Source organism: Rana temporaria, chromosome 6 (genome assembly GCF_905171775.1).
Source record: "Rana temporaria chromosome 6, aRanTem1.1, whole genome shotgun sequence".
Taxonomy (NCBI): domain Eukaryota; kingdom Metazoa; phylum Chordata; class Amphibia; order Anura; family Ranidae; genus Rana; species Rana temporaria.
The window spans coordinates 158,583,864-158,603,871 of NC_053494.1; the positions used below are offsets into that span (position 1 = coordinate 158,583,864).

Below are 20,008 nucleotides of genomic sequence, written 5' to 3' on the forward strand. Positions count from 1 at the left end.
GCCATTCACCTGTAGGTAACACCTAATCCTATGTGTAAAGTATAAAAAGGCTGCAATGTGTCCTGTGATGCAACATAAAGAAAAGCATATTTACAGAGCACATTATCATACTCTAAAATTTCATACAGAGTAGAGACTTGTTACTTACCAGTTTTTGATCAGAGTCCACTGTGGCTGAAAGGACATAACTGCTATAGTTTCTCATTTCCCACCAGAGAGTCTCTAACCTTTGGGTTATAACTTCCACCAACACTGGCAAAATGCAGGCAAGCCCTCCTGCTACCAAAATGTCTCAGTTTTGTAGCAAAGCAGTACTGAGAGCATGATCCTAAACAGAGGGGCTGGGCCAGATACACATAGCGGCCCAAGACAGAAAAAACAATGTGGCAATGCAAAATGGTGCTCCACACAGGAGTCTGGAAAGCGCCCCATGAACAACCTAGTAGTCAAAGGTAATTTCCAGGCTATGCCTGCAACATCCATTCCTGGACATGGTACTCTAAAAGACAGGGTAGCTGCAATCAAAGAAAAAAAAAAGCTCCAGCAGTGTTATGGAGAAGTCCTGATAAAAAGGAAAAAACTAATATAAAAGCTATCTTAGAACACTAGCACAAAACAAAAAATGGTGGCATTCATGTAGGAGGGGGTTTTCCTGGGCTGGTCTATTAGGTTAGAGATTCTGTGTCCCTCAACGGAGGGGAAAAAAAGGGATTTTTAATACAGCTTACCTGTAAAATCCTTTTCTTGGAGTACATCACGGGACACAGAGCGGCATATTCATTACTATGTGGGTTATATGGAGTACCTTCAGGTGATGGACACTGGCAATCTCAAACAGGAAGTGCCCCTCCCTATATAACCCCCTCCCATAGGAGGAGTACCTCAGTTTTGTAGCAAGCAGTATGCCTCCCAAAAATGGTCCCCATAAGAGGGGTGGGAGCTCTGTGTCCCGTGATGTACTCCAAGAAAAGGATTTTACAGGTAAGCTGTATTAAAAATCCCTTTTTCTTTCTCGTACATCACGGGACACAGAGCGGCATATTCATTACTATGTGGGATGTCCCAAAGCAATGCTTACAATGAGGGGAGGGAGAACATCTTCCCAAGACAAAAGGATTTAATTTAGAGATATACTCAAATCATAATAAATCCAACTTAGTTGAGAAAAATAATTTTTAAATTTAACTCAAAAGGGAGCCCCCGGAATCCGAGGGTCTCAAACTGCAGCCTGCAGCACTGCCTGCCCAAAGGCTGTATCAGTATTCCTTCTTACGTCCAACTGGTAGAATTTTGTAAACGTGTGGACAGAAGACCAGGTTGCCTCCTTGCAAACTTGAGCCATAGAGATCTGGTGGTGTGCTGCCCAGGAGGCGCCCATGGCCCTAGTAGAATGAGCCTTTAATGATAACGGAGGAGGCAACCCTTTCAAGCCGTAGGCCTGAGTGATTAACTGTTTAATCCATCTCGAGATGGTGGATTTTGCAGCTGCCTGCCCCTTCTTGGGCCCATCCGGTAAAATGAACAACACATCTGTTTTCCGGATCTTCTCTGTAGCTTTAAGATAGGCCTTCATGGCCCTGACAATATCCAAGGTATGCAGCAACCCTTCCTTTCTGGAAGTAGGTTTAGGGAAGAAGGATGGTAATACCAAATCCTGGTTTAGATGAAAACTGGATATAACCTTCGGTAGGAAGGAAGGATGAGGGCGGAGAACGACCTTGTCCTTATGTAAAATAAGATATGGTTCCTTACAGGATAAGGCTGCCAGTTCCGATACTCTTCTGGCGGAAACTATGGCGACCAAAAATACTAACTTCCTTGTCAGTAAAACCAAAGGAATTTCAGCCAACGGCTCAAAAGGTTGTTTCTGTAAACTAGACAGAACAAGATTTAAATCCCACGGACAAAGCGGGGATTTAACTGGAGGATTAATACGTAAGACCCCTTGAAGGAAGGTCTTAACTAGCGAGTGGGTGGCCAGCGGCCGCTGAAACCACACTGACAAAGCTGAAATCTGCCCTTTGATTGTGCTTAATGCCAGTCCTTTATCCACTCATAGCTGGAGAAAACTTAATACTCTATCGATGGTAAACTTGCGAGAAAGCCATCGCTTGGACTCACACCAGCCTACATAGGCCTTCCAGACCCTGTAATAAATCACCCTAGAGACCGGTTTCCTGGCTCTGATTAGGGTAGAGATTACTTTCTGAGACAGACCTCTACCCCTGAGAATCAGGGATTCAGCCTCCAGGCCGTCAAATTTAGATGCCGTAAGGCAGGGTGGAGGATCGGACCTTGCGATAGCAGGTCTGACCGTAGAGGAAGAGTCCAAGGGTCTCCCACTACCATCTTCAGGATTAGTGAATACCATGCCCTTCTGGGCCATGCTGGAGCTACCAGGATGACTGGTATGTGCTCCACCCTGATCCTGCGCAGCAGACGGGGTAGTAACTGGAGCGGGGGAAATGCATAAAGAAGTTTGAACTGATGCCAAGGGCAAACTAACGCATCGGTTCCGCAGGCTCTGGGATCCCTTGTGCGGGACATGAACCTGTCTAGCTTCTTGTTTAGTCTCGATGCCATGATATCCACGTCCGGCACTCCCCACTTCTGGCAGAGTGTCTGAAAGACCTGTGGATGCAGAGACCACTCCCCCGGCAATAGAGTCTGGCGACTTAAGAAGTCCGCCTGTAGGTTGTCCACTCCGGGAATGAATATAGCCGATATGCAGGGCACATGGGCTTCTGCCCACAAGAAAATCAAGCTCACTTCTTTCTGAGCGGCTTGACTCATGGTTCCCCCTTGGTGATTTATGTATGCCACCGCCGTGGCATTGTCCGATTGTATTCTCACCGGGAACCCCTGCAGTTTGGACGTCCAAGCCCTGAGGGCTAGTCGGGCAGCTCTGAGCTACAAGATATTGATGGGCAACTGCTTCTCTGCCGCTGCCCAAGTGCCCTGGCGAGTGCAACCATCCAAAATTGCTCCCCAGCCGATCAGGCTGGCGTCTGTGGTTACTATCTTCCAGGTCACAGGACTGAACGTCTTTCCCTTCAGGAGATTCTGAGGGTTTAACCACCAAGATAGACTTTGCCGGACTCTTGGTGAGAGTGGCAAAGGAATCTCCAAGGCCTGAGGCCTCTTGCTCCATGCTGACAGGATGGCTGCCTGCAGGATGCGAGTGTGGCTCTGAGCATACGGTACCGCCTCGAAGGTGGCCACCATCTTGCCTAGTAGCCGCATACATAGGCGAACAGTTGGCTTTCTCTTGCTCAGAACTATTTGTATTAGCTCTTTGATGGCCTTGACCTTTAATAGAGGTAGGAACACCTTCTGTTGTTCTGTATCCAATCTCATGCCGAGATATTCCAGCTGCCTTGTGGGCCGAAATGCTGATTTGTCTCGATTTTGGACCCAGCCGAACCTCTCGAGGTACTGAACCGTGAGGGCGACTGCTCGTTCCAGGCCAGGAAACGAGTGGTCTACGACCAAGAGGTCGTCCAGGTAAGCCAGGACCGTGACCCCTTGGGTCCTTAGATTGGCTAGGATTGGGGCTAGGACCTTCGTGAATACCCGGGGGGCCGTAGCCAACCCGAAGGGGAGCGCCACAAATTGGAAATGACGCTGAGCCACCGAGAAGCGTAGAAATACCTGATGTGGCTGAAAAATTGGCACATGAAGGTAAGCATCCTTTATGTCTATGGACGCCATGAAGTCGTCCTTCTGGAGCACGGCGACAGCTGACCGAATAGTTTCCATCCGGAATGAGCGGACCTTTAGGTACGCATTTACTCCCTTTAAGTCCAAAATTGGCCTGACATCGCCGTTGGGCTTTGGGATGATAAACAGGTTGGAGTAGAACCCCAAGCCCTGTTCCTGGACTGGTACTTCTACTATCACCTTCTGGCACAGCAGATGATTCAATGCCGCCATCAACGCGGCTCCCTTCACCGGGTCGCTTGGTACTCTTGACTCCTGGTAATGAGGAGGAGGGAATTCTGAAAATTCTAGTTTGTAGCCCGTGGCCACGGAAGACCGTACCCAGCAGTTGGGAATGCTGGCCTCCCAAACCTCTGCAAAGAGACGTAGCCTTCCCCCCACCATCGTGGGTGGGGGCGCCCCTTCATAAGGCCGACTTGGGGGCTGGCTTCGCCGGCTTGCGGTACCACTGCTTCTTGCCCCCAGTGGCTTGGCCTTGTGGCTTATTGTTAAAGCCTGATCTTGCAGGAGGCCGTCGATACTGTCTGGTATTAGAGGGCCCCTGTCCCGGGGAGGGCTGGCGCTTAAACGCGGGCCCTCGGGCTTTCTTCTTGACTGGCAAGAGAGTGCTTTTGCCGCTTGATATAGTCTGAATATATCTATCCAGATCTTCTCCGAAGAGTCGTCCTCCATGGAAGGGGAACCCTACCAGGAGCTTTTTGCATGGGGGCTCAGCCTCCCAACTCTTCAACCATAAGAGCCTTCTCATATGGATTAGAAATAAGGATAAACGTGATGCCTGCTGGATGGAGTCCTTGATAGCATCCACCGTAAAGCGTATAGCCCTCGGTATATCCGAAAATTCCTCTGCCTGCTGGGCAGGGATAAGTTTAAGCATTTGCTTAGTCTTATCTGATAATGCTTGGGTAATTCCAATAGCAGCCACAGCGGGCTGAACTATCGCCCCCTGCTGAAGTAAAGGAGGCTTTCAGTAATGTTTCCAAGCGTTTATCAACCGGATCCTTAAACACCTGTACGTTTTCCACCGGACAAGTTAAAGATTTGTTCACATAGGAGATGGCTGCGTCCACCGCCGGGGGCGCCCATCTTTTGGAGAATTTCTCCTCCATAGGATATAAAACAGAGAATTTTTTAGGTGGTAAAAAGACTATCTGGCTTAATCCAATCCTGAAACATGACCTCCTCGAGTAGAGGATGGATCGGGAAAACTGCGTTGCTTTGAGGTGTTCTTAAAGAGCCTAAAGCTGAAACCGCCGATACTTGAGGTTCTGGTATGGGTAACTTAAATGCCTCATGGACCATGTCCGTTAAGGCCTGAACCCACAAACTTTCCCCTTGGGAGGCTGAACCAGACCCCTCAGTATCCAGATCCTCGATCTCTGAACCACCCTGGTCCAAAGCGTCAAGTCTATCCAATTCCCCCAGGGAAAGGATTTCTGTGTCTGAGGGTTCTTGCTCGGGTGACGGAGACCTAGTTCGCTTTCTACCCGATATAGCTTTAGCTATCCTTTTTGCCATTCTTTTCTCTAGTTCACCTAAAGAAACAGCAAGAACTCTCTCAGTGACAAAGCCGGGGTTGGACTGACCTGGATCAGCCCCAGCACCAGATCCCCCAGGTCCCATCAAGGCGTGCCCTGATATGTCCTGTGGGGAGAGCAGCGGCATAGCCGTGTCTGAGCCCTCGGATTTTGCGGGGGAATCCCCACCCTTTGTACCCTCTGACCCAGAAGGCATGGTACAATACCGAGGTACACCTGCTATCACCCAGCCACAGACGTAGCTAAGGGGATCTGTCGGTTTGGGAGCGATAGAGACTAACGCCCAAACTGAGAAGGGAGATCAGCAGTTCTTTCCCTTCTTCTCTTTTTCTTTGAAGAGGAAAAGAAACCACTCTGTCTCCCACTAAGTATTGCCAATAGCCATCTGCTGAAAAAAGGAAAAGAAAACCTATCTGTAGGTTTTGACAGTCCTTAGAAAAACTGCAATTCTTCCTTTCGCCACCGGGTGTCCTCGGCGTGCTCCGCTCTGTGTCCTCCTCTCCTCTAGCTCAGGATGACACTGAGCTCTTGGCAGCTAATGGAAGGACCTCCCCTTCCTTTATTTGTGATTCCGCGCCCCCACCACGGAAACGGTGCGAAAATCGTTTATATCTCGGGCGCGCGCGCCCGTCGGCAGGGGCCATCACACATGGAGGAGGACGGAGCAACGCAGGCACCCAGGCAGGTAAGCCCTTTAGGTAGGTCACAGACCTCCTGTTAGCATGGGAAAAAGACTCCCCTCTTACAGAGATCCCACACCTAGCGCCAGCAGCCCAGCTAAGCAACACTTACCAGGGAGGTCACATATTACTGGGGAAAAAAGATTGAATCATCCTGTCTCTGTCATAGACATAGTGATTCCTTGCCAATGCAGAGCATACCCAGGCCTGTCCCCCTGTGCACCCCCTGTAGGGAACCTGCTAAGAACCAAGTTCCGCAAGCTCCCCCAATACTTACCTGCTCCATGCCGCAGGACTTTTGCACAGCAAGAGGTCCAATCTTCCCCCATCTCCGTGGGTGGCGTCTAGACCTTCAGGCCCTGGGTTCCTATGAAGGAGCCACTGTCCTGGGCCCATATAGCACCCTGGCAACAGAAACATTAGGCCCCCAAAGGTTTCTAAGTTCTGGGCCCAGGGTCCAGCTCTCTGAACAGAAAGCATTATGGGCTACACCCCAATGGTTTGGGGTCCGGTTGCTGACCACTTTAGCACTGAGGCCTTTGGACAGAACCGGTTAGCCCACCTTAATCCCAAGGATGTGGAGGTAAGCTAAACCATGACCAACACCTAAGACACTGGCGAAAAAACTGAGGTACTCCTCCTATGGGAGGGGGTTATATAGGGAGGGGCACTTCCTGTTTGAGATTGCCAGTGTCCATCACCTGAAGGTACTCCATATAATTCACATAGTAATGAATATGCCGCTCTGTGTCCCGTGATGTACGAGAAAGAAATACATTTACCCAGCGCCAACATGGCAGCACATAGATTGGCACCAGGAAATCAAAATTTACAAGTATTTGATACAATTTTCTGTTGTCCTCGTGCAAACATGACAGTATATTACCATGTGTGTTCTGCCATGGATTAGCACCAGGAAAGGAAAGTCACAGTAAGCAATACGTAAAGTTATTAAAAATACAGTATATGCATGAAAAATTCTTACATTTAAAACTCAAGCAAAAAAAAATATTGTAAAAAAGTAACAAATATAAAATGTGCATATATTTGGGGTTTGAAGGCCGCAATTAATGCGTACAACATATAAACTTTTTGGTTAGATCCATTATAGAAGTGAAAAAAATAAAGTTGATCCTGCCAGAAATCCCACAAGCTTATAATTTTCTGATGTGTGCAGTGTTGGCTCAAGCAGCCTTAAAGCAGAGCTCCACCCAAAAGGGGTAAATTCCGCTTGTCTGCCGCCGTCTTCCCAACAGTGCCATGTTTGGGAGGGAGAGGGTACCTGCTCCCACTTCTGGCTCAGTTCACAGTGGGGAAGTGAGCCGGAGGTCCAGCCCATTGAGAAAGCACAGCACGAGTCACGTGTGTGCAATAGGAAACAGTTTGTGAAGCCTCAAGGCTTCACTGCCAGTTTCTCTTAGCCAAGATGGCAGCTTGGCAACAAATCGGCTTGGGTGAGGACACTGCTGGATGCCTGGACAGGCAATTACCCCAATAGTAAAGTCAGAAGCTACAATATTTGGAACTCCAAGACTTACAAGAACTACCTTGGTTAGCTATATAAACTAAAGAAACCCCTCTCTCCCACTATTATGGAAAGGAGACGGAGTGGTTTTATAAAGTCCTATCTTAGGTAACAATGCTGATCCTCTAGCAGGATAACCAAGTAAAAAAATAAAAAGCCTGAGAAATGAAAAAACTAATGAAGTCACCACATTAAAAAAAAAAGAAAACACACACAAACAATACTGATGTATGGATTTTACTTTATTAAATCACAAAGCATATTCGCTACATTCACAAAAAGAAAAGCGTAAAAAAAAGAAATCTTATGAATAAGCACTGTAACGTGTTATTTTAGAACTTAATATTCTCTCTTCCCATGAAAAGTCTTTACGAGCAAATGTTTACTAAACCAGTACGTAAAAGCAGTCTCCTGTCACGGTTCAGTCAGTCAGCTGAGGGTCATGTCATAACTTAGTCTGTGGTCTGTAGAAAGAGCACAACACAGTTATGAAAATAGATATCTAAAAACTTGTCATTCACAGAAATGTATCCAAACACTGCATCATCTTCTACTAAACATACTCCTTTATTAATACAAAGGATGCTGATGTCGGTTTAAAAGATCAGTTCCACCTAAAAAATACTTGCTGTTGCTTACAGAGTAAAATGCCTTCAGTGATAAAAGTATGTGTGATTTATTGGATTACTCAAGCCTTATACGCATGCCAACTAGCATCTGGTGTTCAGTTTTCATGGGCATCACTGGACCAAATTCGAACAACCAGGTCATGTAGGATGAATGTGAGACATGAGAGCACCTTTCATAGGATTGGCATGTAGTGAGACAATCAATTTCACTAGAGATAAAATGTACAACTGGCACTGAAACACTGAATGAAAAATGAGAAATGGTTCAAATACAAAATGTCTGAATGTTTCTAAACTAAGGGAGGCCATGCGGCCAGTTAAAGTGGTTGTAAACCCTAACATATGCCCAGTGAAGTGACTGGCCGGTAACACACAGTGATTAAACAAATCCTCCCTACATCATTTGTACCCGTCTGTCCCCTATGTTTAAAGCACAGAATTTGAACTTGGCTCTGAAAAGCAGTGGGCGGAGAAGAAAAGCGACAGGGAAAAGCGAAAGGGACCCCCCCCCCCCCCCCCCAGGCTGTCAATCAGCTGGAACTCCCTCCCTCCCTTGTCACCTTGTATTCGGATACCATTCATGCAGATTTTAGATTGTAGGCTTGCAGGAGCAGGGCCCTCTTGTATTGTCGCCCTTTATATTGTAAAGTGCTGTACAATTCCTGTAAAATAGCAGCAGCAGAGAAAGCTACTTGGTTCTCGACTGAGACAAGTACACACTGCTTTGTTTATATTTTATGTCTGAGGTTTACAACCACTTTAAAACTTGCCTCATTCAACATGACACAATAAGGAACTAAACTGAAATACAACCAAATGGTAAAAGTAAAATAAAAAGACAAAAATATGTATATAGAGTAGAGAGGGATTAAATGTGACATTAGGGTCTTTTGACATCTGTGCCTTACGGAATTCTAAGACAACTCATCAGAACAATGATGCCCATTCGATTTTTCTTCTCATTCTGTTCGGACAACCTTAAAATTATGGATTTTCCCTGACCGTCTCTGGATCTACCGACTATATTGACAGTTTCAAATTAAGGTAATCTCTGCTTGGCATTTTTCTTTGCATGCTTAAGCTGAATAATTTAGACTTGTGCAGGTTTAAACCAAAATCGATTTCAGAAGGACTTCTATAGGCTGCCAAGAGTACGTCTGTCCTGTATAAATGAATAGGACTGCAATGTCTATGCACAGTATGAAGAGGAATCAGGCAGAGGTTTGTTTTTGTGCAGGTTTTGCTGCATCAGCAAATATTGCCAAAACAGATAGGGAGGTAAAGATAATAATGGGGGTAAAAAAAAAAAAAATCTTTAAAATGTTAAAAAAAAAAGGCAACCTCTTGGGTCCATGCACATTCTAACTCCTAAGAGGACATTATATTTAAAGCGGGAGTTCACCCATTTATTTATTTTTTTACCTTTTCCCCTTAGATTCCTGCTCGTTCGGTCTAGGGGAATCGGCTAGTTTTAAAATATGAGCAGTACTTACCCGTTTTCGAGATGCATCTTCTCCGTCGCTTCCGGGTATAGGTCTTCGGGAGCGGGCGTTTCTTCTTGATTGACAGTCTTCCAAGAGGCTTCCCGACGGTCGCATCCATCGCGTCATTCGTAGCCGAAAGAAGCCGAACGTCGGTGCGGCTCTATACTGCGCCCCGACGTTCGGCTTCTTTCGGAAAATCGTGACGCGATGGATGCAACCGTCGGAAGCCTCTCGGAAGACTGTCAATCAAGAAGGAACGCCCAGTCCCGCAGCCCATACCCGGAAGCGGCGGAGAAGATGCATCTCGTAAACGGTAAGTACAGGTCATATTTTAAAACAACTAGCCGATTCCCCTAGACAAAACGAGCATGAAGCGAAGGGGAAAATGTGTTCTCTATGGGTGAACCTCCGCTTTAATAATAATAAAAAAAAAAGTCAGGAATCGAATAATTTACTTTAAAACATAAAAGTTTGAAATCGCTTCCCTAAAACATTGATGGTTGATAACTTGTATCATGTCCAGAAGAGAGAGTAGTGTAAAAGAATTCTGCCAATCTGGGAGCTAGAGAATTAAATGCTGAATGAATGCCAGGAGGAGAGCACAGCAGCCAAGAACTCTAATGAGGAGCATACCTAGTGTCATGTTGTATCTCATATTTACCAGAACACTGAAATGAAGACACTCACTCCTCACCACACTTCAATATTCAGAGTATCATAACATTGTAAGGACTATGCTATGAAATTAGTTAAAGCTTGAAAAGGAAAATTAACATGTTGGCACTGTAAAAATTCTTATACCATCTAAGACGCTATTTGGCATGACATGAATGATTAAATTATATCCCCTCTGATTTATGAATACAAAATACATATTTAAAACTAATCACAAGGGAAGGTCAGGGTAGGATCAAATTGCTAATTTAAACTTAATTCTTCAGTCACTTTTAGAGAATGAAAAACTAGAACTGCCCAAAGAACTAGCCACAACAGGGAGTCAAGAATTGTCACACGGCAAATTGCGTAAATATTCATTTCAATTATAAAAGCACATTTGTTTACTTCATCTGTACATATTTAGGTATTCATAGTAAAAAGGCATCTTGTTTTACACAGATGAATTAAAATCAATATTTACACAATTTTGTGAATATTCTTACATGTACAGTGATACCTCGGTTCACGAACGCTTCTGTTCACGAACAACTCGGTTCACGAACAGGAAAGTTCATAAAAATATGCTCCGGTTCACGAACTCCGCCTCGGTTCACGAACAGGAGCCGCGGCCATTTTAATGCTATTTCCAGGCTGTCACATGGTGGTGACTTTCTGTAGGAAGACCGTGGAGAGAAGAAGACACACAGAAAGAAGTACTGTGTGTACTCTGCAAACATTTTGAGTGATTTTTTGATTTTTGGTGTGCTTTTTAGCACATAACAGTACTGTACTACAGTACTGTCCTTGCTGTATTGTACAGTTCACTGAAGGAGATCCCCCTGATGTCCTTATGGAGGGGGACTCTCCCTCCAAACAATAACTGCCTCCCACCTGCCTTCCTCCATGCCAGAAGTCATCTCAAGCAAGGTTAGTGTCCTCTCTTTATACATTACTATACTGTACTAATGTGTATTGTAATTTGTTTCATATTTTTGCGCTTCAAAAACCCCCAAAAAAAGGTCAGCACGGATTAACCGGATTTACATTGAACCCTATGGGAAAATGTGCCTCGGTTCGCGACCAATTCGGTTCGCGACCAGAGTCAGTTCACGAATTAAGTTCGTGAACCGAGGTATCACTGTATTACTAAAATCAGCCCAAATAGTTCCCACCTTCTGGGTGTCGAGTCTGAAACTAGAATGTTAGGTTTAGAGGGGGGTAACCTCCAATCCTGACCATTAAGCTAAAAATGTCAGACTTGGATCAAAAAAATATATCTAAATAAAAAGAAAATGTATTAATCCACTAGCAAGTAAGCTATTACAGGTAGAATAAAGATAGAAAATCTTAATTGATTTTCCACTTCTGCAGTCAAATTGGGATAAACACTAACTTTACAGATTATCGGTTGTCATTCACATGGCTTTATTTTAATACTTATATTGCTGCTTAGTTTTTTTTTTTTTTTTCTTAAATTGCCCTTACATTTTACTCAAACTAAAATTTCCCAGTGGAATACAAGTGGCCTGGGGATAAAAAAAAAAAAAAAAAAAAAAAAAAAAATGCACATTATCTCCCCTCCCCCCCAGGGAGCCTGAAAAGCCACCCCTGCATTCTTTGTCAACAAGGGACAGCTCAGTGTGTCCCCAGTGTGTGTAGGGGGACAGACACTATGGAGATAGTCCAGTGTTAAAACTGAACTCCAGCTTTTCATACACTTTACATAGTTTGTTTGGGCCAAACAAACTGTTCCTCTAGAACAAGTGAGGCAGCTGGGGAGGTGCTGTATAAAACGGAATATAGCCAAGGCTACATTACAGCATTCCGCACCGTGTCCCAGGTGCGAACCAAGATCTTCCCGTCTCATATCCAGAACACAGTTTGAGCGACGCTCAGTCATTCATAGAAAGCAGTGTATTCTATGAAAACAACGCTTCCTCTGATTGGCTGAGAAGTAGTGACATCAGCCTGCTTCTCCATGACGGGGGAAGCTTAGTATTCATTGCTATAAAACATGACTTTCTATGAATGGCTGAGCGCCGTTCAGATAGACATTAAGTCTCAGTTCGCATCCAGAACACAGTGCTGTAAATAGCCCCCGCCACATACAGCACATCCAGCGGCCTCACAGGTTAGTGGGAGATAAAGAACCATGTAAAGTGTAACAACATTTGGAGATCAGCTTTAAAGTAAGACTGGCTGTTGTATCTAAATAAAAATGATAAAATAAGCCTGAACGGTGTACATAGTAAGAGAAAATACTTACACAGAATGATTGTGAGAGTTCTCTTAACTAACAGAGTTTTGCATAATTAAGAGAGAAGGTTAGATCATGCATCATTTGCCTTAGATGGAATACACGTCTGCCTAGCAACCAGTTGTGCGCCTAGAATTAATGGGATCTACATTTTTCCCCCATGAGAGCATAGCTGAAGCAAAGAAAACTTTTTTGGAGAACCCTACATGTATTACAAATATGTAGTCTCTAAAAATACAACTCTGAGTGAGGCCCACTTGCTCACCAGAAATGTTTGCAATCGGGTACAAGGCCTTCTCTTCAGAAACATCTAGGTATTGCGTGTAAATGGGTTCACATACATAGTGGGGTTTTCTCAAATGTGACTGAAGACCATTCATTAAACACACACCAGTCGTACACACTGCCAGGAGAACTTTTGGCCGGGAATCCCGGCCATGTGTATGCTCCATAGCAGTTTTCCCGACAGGAAAACTGCTAAAAAAAACCCCCGGGAACCTACTCTATTTTCCCGGCAGAGTGTTTCCTGCCGAGAAAACCGGTCGTCTGCATGCTTACCTGAAGGGGACATAAACCACGCATGCTCGATAACAATTCGACGCATGCGCAGTAGCATAGAACGTAATTTAGCCAGCTTGTTGTAGTATTTGACATCACCGCGTTCTTGCCAATCAAAAAACGGCGGGTCTTGTGTGGCCGTGTATACATGGCTTTTCAAGGCAAGCTTGGCAGAAATCCCATCGGGAAAACTGTCGGTTTTCAAACAGACGGGATTCCGGGCCGTGTGTACAGGGCTTAAGGGTTCTCTTAAAATATAACTGTGCAGGCTTATTTATGTAGGTGTAGATTTGGTCCTTTATTTAGCTTTAGGCATGCAGAAGCTGAGATATACTATATTGGAGGTCAAAAAAGCAGACCCTCAAGCATCAGAATACACATAAAATGATATATATATATATATATATTAGTATTTAGTAACACTGCAATAATTTAGAAGGAAGAAGGGCTCTTGAACCAGGTGGCCATTAAAACTGTTCCTAAAAGTAAACAAAGTGGTCGATTTACTAAAAGCAAATCCACTTTGCACTACAAGCAGAAGTGCAGTCGTTGTAGATCTGAGGGGAAGATCTGAAATGAGGGGGAAGCTCTGCCGATTTCAATCATCCAATCGTTTACAAGCAAAATGTTTTATTTTCCTTGCATGTCCCCCTTCAGATTTACAGCGACTGCACTTCCACGTGCGCTTGTAGTGCAAAGTGGATTTACCTTTAGTAAATCAACCGCAAAGTGTCCCGTGCAAAAGATAGTAAATGTGTCCCACTGTGTGGTACTGATCGCTTCTGTAATCAGTGGCTTAATAAATCTTTAAAATCTGACATATTTGGGAGGGTTGGATTTCTGGTACCCTCTAAAAATCAGTATGTTCTGTAGAGACAGAGGTGGGGGGACCACAGGGAAACCGCAGAGCTGGGAGACTTAGGATTTGACACTAATGAAAGCATCAGGACCCTAAAGAGGGATTAACTTACACTTAAATAAAAAAATAAGTGATTGTAGATCTTTATTGCGGTGGTGTCTGGTTATGACACGGTAAGCCAGCCCTTTTTTTATAGGGTGCCTTCTGGGTTCTTTAAGGGTGCCTTGGCAAAAACGCCTACAAATTGCCACAAACTGACCAAAATTATCATCAACAAGCCAGCAAGTGGATCAAGCCTGCCTTTTGGTTACATGAAGCCACAGGTTTTTATAGCAGCATCTTAACCTTGGGTACCACACAGGCCAACCTCTGGCATCTTAAGGATTTCATTGGTTGACAAGACATTAGGATGCACAGCATCCTTGTTTGCGCCCCCGTCAGCACTAGGATCACATTGGCAGAGACGGGAAGAAAAAAAAAAAAAAAAAAGAATTGGAGGGAGAAACACTATTCAGTACCAGTTTGCAAAGTGTGGAAGAATAAATCACTTCCAATGCTGGCAAAGTGTGTGGATGATTCAGCAAGATTTAAAACTATTAATTCTGTTTTTACATTTTAGAATGGGGTGCCTTGAGGTTGTGTATAATTTTAAGGGGTGCCTTGACTGAAAAAAGGTTGCAAAACAAAAATTCATACATGAACGTGTGAACTCCTGTGTGTGAGCCAGTATGCCTCTCTTGGGCACTGGGTATGATCTGCATGGTTTTCCTTAATGGGCCTGAAGAAATTACAATAAATACAAACCTCCATCCTACTGACAAAGGGAGAAAATATGTCATTTTATATCTGCTGTGAAGGTCTGTTAACATGTGCTGGGTACAAAAAGTATGAGGCAATGACAAATCTGAAGATATTAGGCTGGGTGCACAGACAATCTTATTAAAGGGTCATCTCCTAGCAATTAATAAATCACTACATATGTAGTAGCAATTAATCACACACATTTGGAATGCTGTGCTACCATTAGAAATTAATCACAACCACATGCTACACTTTGTTGTTCCCCATGTGCTAGAGATTAAATTGCATGGCGAGAAGAAACAAAAAAAAAAAAAAATAAAAAAAAAAACTTCACCCGTGTGCACCCAGTCTTGCTGCAAAACAGTCCCTAAGTGAACCTTTACTACGTTACCCCTTTTTAAAAAAAAAAAATTCTGAAGAGCACATAATGCTTCATTTTACCTTTACTGGCCAGAAAAGGGTCATCTCCAATTTAAATTCCAAAACTAAAATCAAAAAGGGACAAAAAACTTTTCTAGCAAAAATCATGTACTGCCTGCTTTTAGAAAGGAAATGTACTTTTAAAAGTTTCAAATTGTGTACCCTGAAAACAGATATACAAAAGGAGACCCTGAACTTTTTTTTTTTTTTTTTAACTTTGCCAGAAGAAATATAAAATTGTATTTGAGTGAAGAAACATTTTAGAAGAAAGCTTTAATTAGACGGAGACCTGCTAGGAAGCTCTAGAAATGGGAAGACTGTTCCAAGCAAGTAACCTAATGAAACACTTACCTGAGACAAGTAAATTTAGTATGTTCTCTGTCTCTTATTGGATTCATCTCTTGGAGACTCGGCTTGCATTACTTTCAGCTTTACACCATTCACCATCTTTCCATGTAATGTGGCAATCGCATCATTTGCACTTGATACTTCGGAATATTTGACATAACCAATGTTCTTCCCCGGCACAATGTAAACTTCAATGAAATTGCCGAATCGACTGCAGTGATGTACAAGAGAATATTACATATATAATACTGTATTTTTTCAAAGACTCAGTTTTACACAATAAATGCTGACAGTATTTAATAAAAAGTAGCAACTGAAGAAAACATGGAAAAGTTCAGGGCTATTAAAGAACAATGTAATCATACCCCCGGCCCGGGCGACTATTGACGCTTGATGATTCCCACTATCGAATATGTCTTTAATGTGCACTTTTCAGCTGTGCCATGTTATGTTTATTGTTTATATCCCCTTCATGGGATTATTGCAGTTCTCATTCCTTAAAAACTTCTAATAAAAAAGATTGTTCATTTTTTCACATAAATGATTACACTTTGTTCTGGTACATACACATAAAATTATAGCAATATGAATGCCTCACCCAATGTGATTGTGACAACAAATGTCTCTATACATATGTTTACAACCCAATATTGAGTTCACAAAAATAGTCCATATAGTGAATAAAAGTGACCAATACAATCCAGGCAATGGAAAGCTGATCCAAAATAGTGGACAGTCCAAAAATAGATAGGACCCTCTGAATATATATGTAGAGCAGGGTTCTCAAACTGGTGGCCCTCCAGCTGTTGCAAAACTACAAGTTCCATGAGGCATTGCAAGGCTGACAGTTACAAGCATGACTTCCTCGGGCAGAGGCATAATGGGACTTGTAGTTTTGCAACAGCTGGAGGGCCACCAGTTTGAGGCCCCTGATGTAGAGAGACAACCAGATGACAACTTGTTAGATATGTATATCTTGTTACATATATGTAGAGAGACATTTGTGGTCACAATCACATTGGTTGAGGCATTCATATTGCTATAATTTTATGCTTATGTTCATTTTTTCACATACATGATTACACTTTGTTCATTAATAGCCCTGCACTTTTCCACAGCCACCATTTTGCTTTGTCCACAAGCTGTGCTGGATGCTGTTTGACTTGTCACAGCGCAGTATTTTCTAACTGAAGAAAACATCATTTTTCAGTAGATACATTTAAAAGCCTGAAACCTTATTTGTGATGGATGGTTTCTATGCTCCACAAAAATCCGGAAAAGGGGGGGGGGGGTTGTTCATCACAGGCCACAACAGTTAGAGACCCTGTCACCACCTGTTAATTTTTAACATAAACACAGGCAGGGAATTTGTATTGGTAGTACTATCAGAAACCCAACCCGTTTCAGTTTGTGGATTAAGGTGAAGAGTGCCATGCATGAAAAAGACTTGGAAACTCCAGCCGGTTGGAGAACCATGTTCACTTTAATATATGCCATAAAGCATAGCCAATGCGTTTTAGGGAGCATTCTTCAGGGCTTAGCTAGCATTAGTTCTGATGGCCGTGGGCACTACATTCTGTGGCCTAGCATGGTATAAAAGTGTTTTAATAGTACTTCAGAATGTCAACTGTGTGTAGGCACATGGTGCTCTTCTATAGGATAGGTGGATCGTGCCAACTTTTTCTATCTATATATAATATACATCTATCCACTCTCTGCAATATCCTTAACCAACACAAATTAAAAATATTCTGAATACAACCTATCATATAAATGCCAGTTAAAAAAAAAAAAAAATTTTTTATATATATATATATATATATATATATATATATATATATATATATATATATATATATATATATATATATATATATATATATATATACACACACACATACACATATATATACACATATATACACACACACACATACACACATACATACACACACAAGTATACACACATACATACACACACACACACACACACACACACACACACACTTTAAACTGGCATGTAATACAATATACTATACCTATAGAGCACAGAGTTCACAATTTAATTTGTGTTGGTTTAGGATATCACAGAGTGGCTATATATATATATATATATATATATATATATAAAAATAAAAGTTAGCGCGATCCACCTATCCTATATAATTTTCAAACACTCAGATCACAGGGGTGTATGTTTTACTTGATTACAGCAAACTTAACAAGCATATACTAACTGGTACCTTGGCGTCGGTAACACATTATTTACATGGTGCTCTTCATCTACCATCACATGGTCAAGGGGATCCACTGAGAATGTTCCATGAGTCAAGTAGTCAAACAATACCCAGAATTGCCAGATAGAGAGCCCTCTGGGACTATCCTCTACATCAGTGTACTAAAGGCCACTGCGTAGTAAGTCAGCTCCAATTGTTAACATGCCACTGAACACTCCATGGTCTTAAGGTTTGAAGGAGGGCACTGTTGGGAGTGTCAAGCTTTCAGGCTGCCACTAGCATCAAATCTACAATAGAACCAAGGCTGCATTCACAGCTGGCAATTCTGCCTGCGATTCGAAATGCCCAGGTGTAAAACGGAGCCAACACAGTGATATCCTTAGTAACAGAATTAAATTATTGTAGCAGGCAGGGCTTCTGTAGTAAGTACTTCCAATACAGCCATTTCCATGGATGCGTTAAGTTAGAATTGCAATAGGTGGTGACATTGTCTTTTTAAAAGTTTAAATCAGGTTTAAAATCCCCACTCCTGCAGATAACTGACAGTGCATACAAGAGCAATATTTAAAAAAAAAAAAAAAAAAAAAAAAAAGGGGGGGGTCAATGAGGAAAGCATTTGACTGGGGGGCTCAGCAGAAGGTGGTTTTGTGGCAATGTGTGGAACTGCTAGTAGTGAAAATGTCACCCTATAAATGCTATAAAGGCCAACAAAAGGTGGGCGAATTACAGGCGTATGTTGATAGTTTGTCAAATCATTTAGCAGGTATATTAGTTCTTACTGTAAAGACCATCTGATCTGTATATTTTGTGGTTTGCATAGAGGTACTCTTGGCAAACTAAAAAAGATTCATAGCTTTTTTAGAGAAGCAGGTGGGAAGACCTTCAGGCTATAAGCTGCTAGTTAAAAATCCTTACCAGAAAACATCTTCCGCAACGTCTTGTGGCAATGGGTGAGGATTGAAAACAACAAACAGTCTTTCCTTGGAGTGTGCATCACTGGAAGCTTTCTTTTTGTATGCTGGAAGGGTAGCGTCTGTCTGAATTTGAGAGGCAACGGGGGAGGCAAATGATCGATCATAGGCCTGCTGATAAAAACAGATTCACTTTGAAAACCCAGCTGAATACTTCTAAAACGATGCAGGCAGCTAAAAAAAACATCAACATTCCCTTCAAACCAAGAAGAAAAAACAAAAAACACATTCCAAGACTTTATCTCTTTAAGTCAAGGGAAGATACTCGGTAGCTTGAAAATGTATGATAAAAGTGTAACCCTAACTTTGATAAAATTTCAACGTTAACCTCCTTGATTGCCTCAACAGGTGTATGTGGTGTGCTGCTTTTACTCACAGATCTGGCTGCGTTTCTCTCCTTGCGTTCAGTTCTAAACAGCAGGGAGAAATTGAGGCAGAGTTTACAAACAGATCTGTACTGGGATTGGCTGTAACCTGCTGAAAAACTTGTGCCGCCTCCAATCACAGCACAGGTCAGCAGAGGGCTCGCACACGTGCACCTTTAAACCAGGAAGTACACCGACGTATGGGTACACGTGGTGCCTGGCTGTTTGCGGGCAGCACGTAGTTAAATAACTACTCTTTCTATGGTGGTTTTCAGTGAGACCGTCACTTTTCCCCAAACGAAGCCACTTTGCATGTTTTCACATACCTAGAAGTATTGGAATTTTCAATGTTGCACAACACTGTGCTTGACTGTCCAAATGTCAGGCATAAATGATGTCACATGGGTTGCCTAGCAGTATGCAGACTGACCATCAGGGTATGTCATTAGAATATTTACAAAGGCTGCACAAAAAAAAAAAAAAAAAAAAAAAAAGGCATGCAGCATTCACAGCAGCACAGTGCGCAGCAATGCATGTTAGGCCCCTTTCACACCTGAGGACCGTATGTCCGCTTTTTCATCCATCCGTGTGCAAAAAAAAAAAAAAAAAAGACATACATTGGACCATATGAAATTGCGGATGTCAGCGGATGAACATCCGCTGACACCCGATCTCGCCCGCTTCCACATTCCTCTGATTCTGCAGACAGAGGAAAACCTTATTTTTTCCTTCTGTCTGCGGATCGGGAGAACATGGACAGATGTGTTCATCCGAACCCCCCATAGGGGAGAGCGGAGAAAATACAGGGCGGTCCCTACACAGTGTGCGGGGACCGCCCCTGTCATCCGTCGGCTCAGCGGAGATCAACAAACGGATCCCCGCCGAGCAAGCAGAGGTTCACGGGGCGGATCATCACTGATCTGCCCCGTGTGGAAGGGCCCTTAGTGTAATGTACAGTT

The 20,008-nt window shown here is 43.1% G+C and overlaps 1 protein-coding gene across 2 annotated transcripts in view; it reads right to left on the bottom strand.

Moving 5' to 3' along the window:
• Positions 1-7,687: 7,687 nt before the first annotated feature.
• Positions 7,688-20,008, bottom strand: part of RBM45 (RNA binding motif protein 45) — a 29,809-nt gene continuing 17,488 nt past the window's right edge. The window contains exons 8-10 of one of the 2 annotated variants that reach the window (XM_040357668.1): positions 18,629-18,795; positions 15,480-15,687; positions 7,688-7,927 (exon numbers count right to left, since the gene is read on the bottom strand). In XM_040357668.1, the coding sequence (XP_040213602.1) occupies positions 15,495-15,687; positions 18,629-18,795 (360 nt within the window). In that variant the 3' untranslated portion in view covers positions 7,688-7,927; positions 15,480-15,494. Of the gene's footprint in view, positions 7,928-15,479; positions 15,688-18,628; positions 18,799-20,008 lie in introns of both variants that reach the window. The other variant, XM_040357667.1, reaches the window with a different exon arrangement.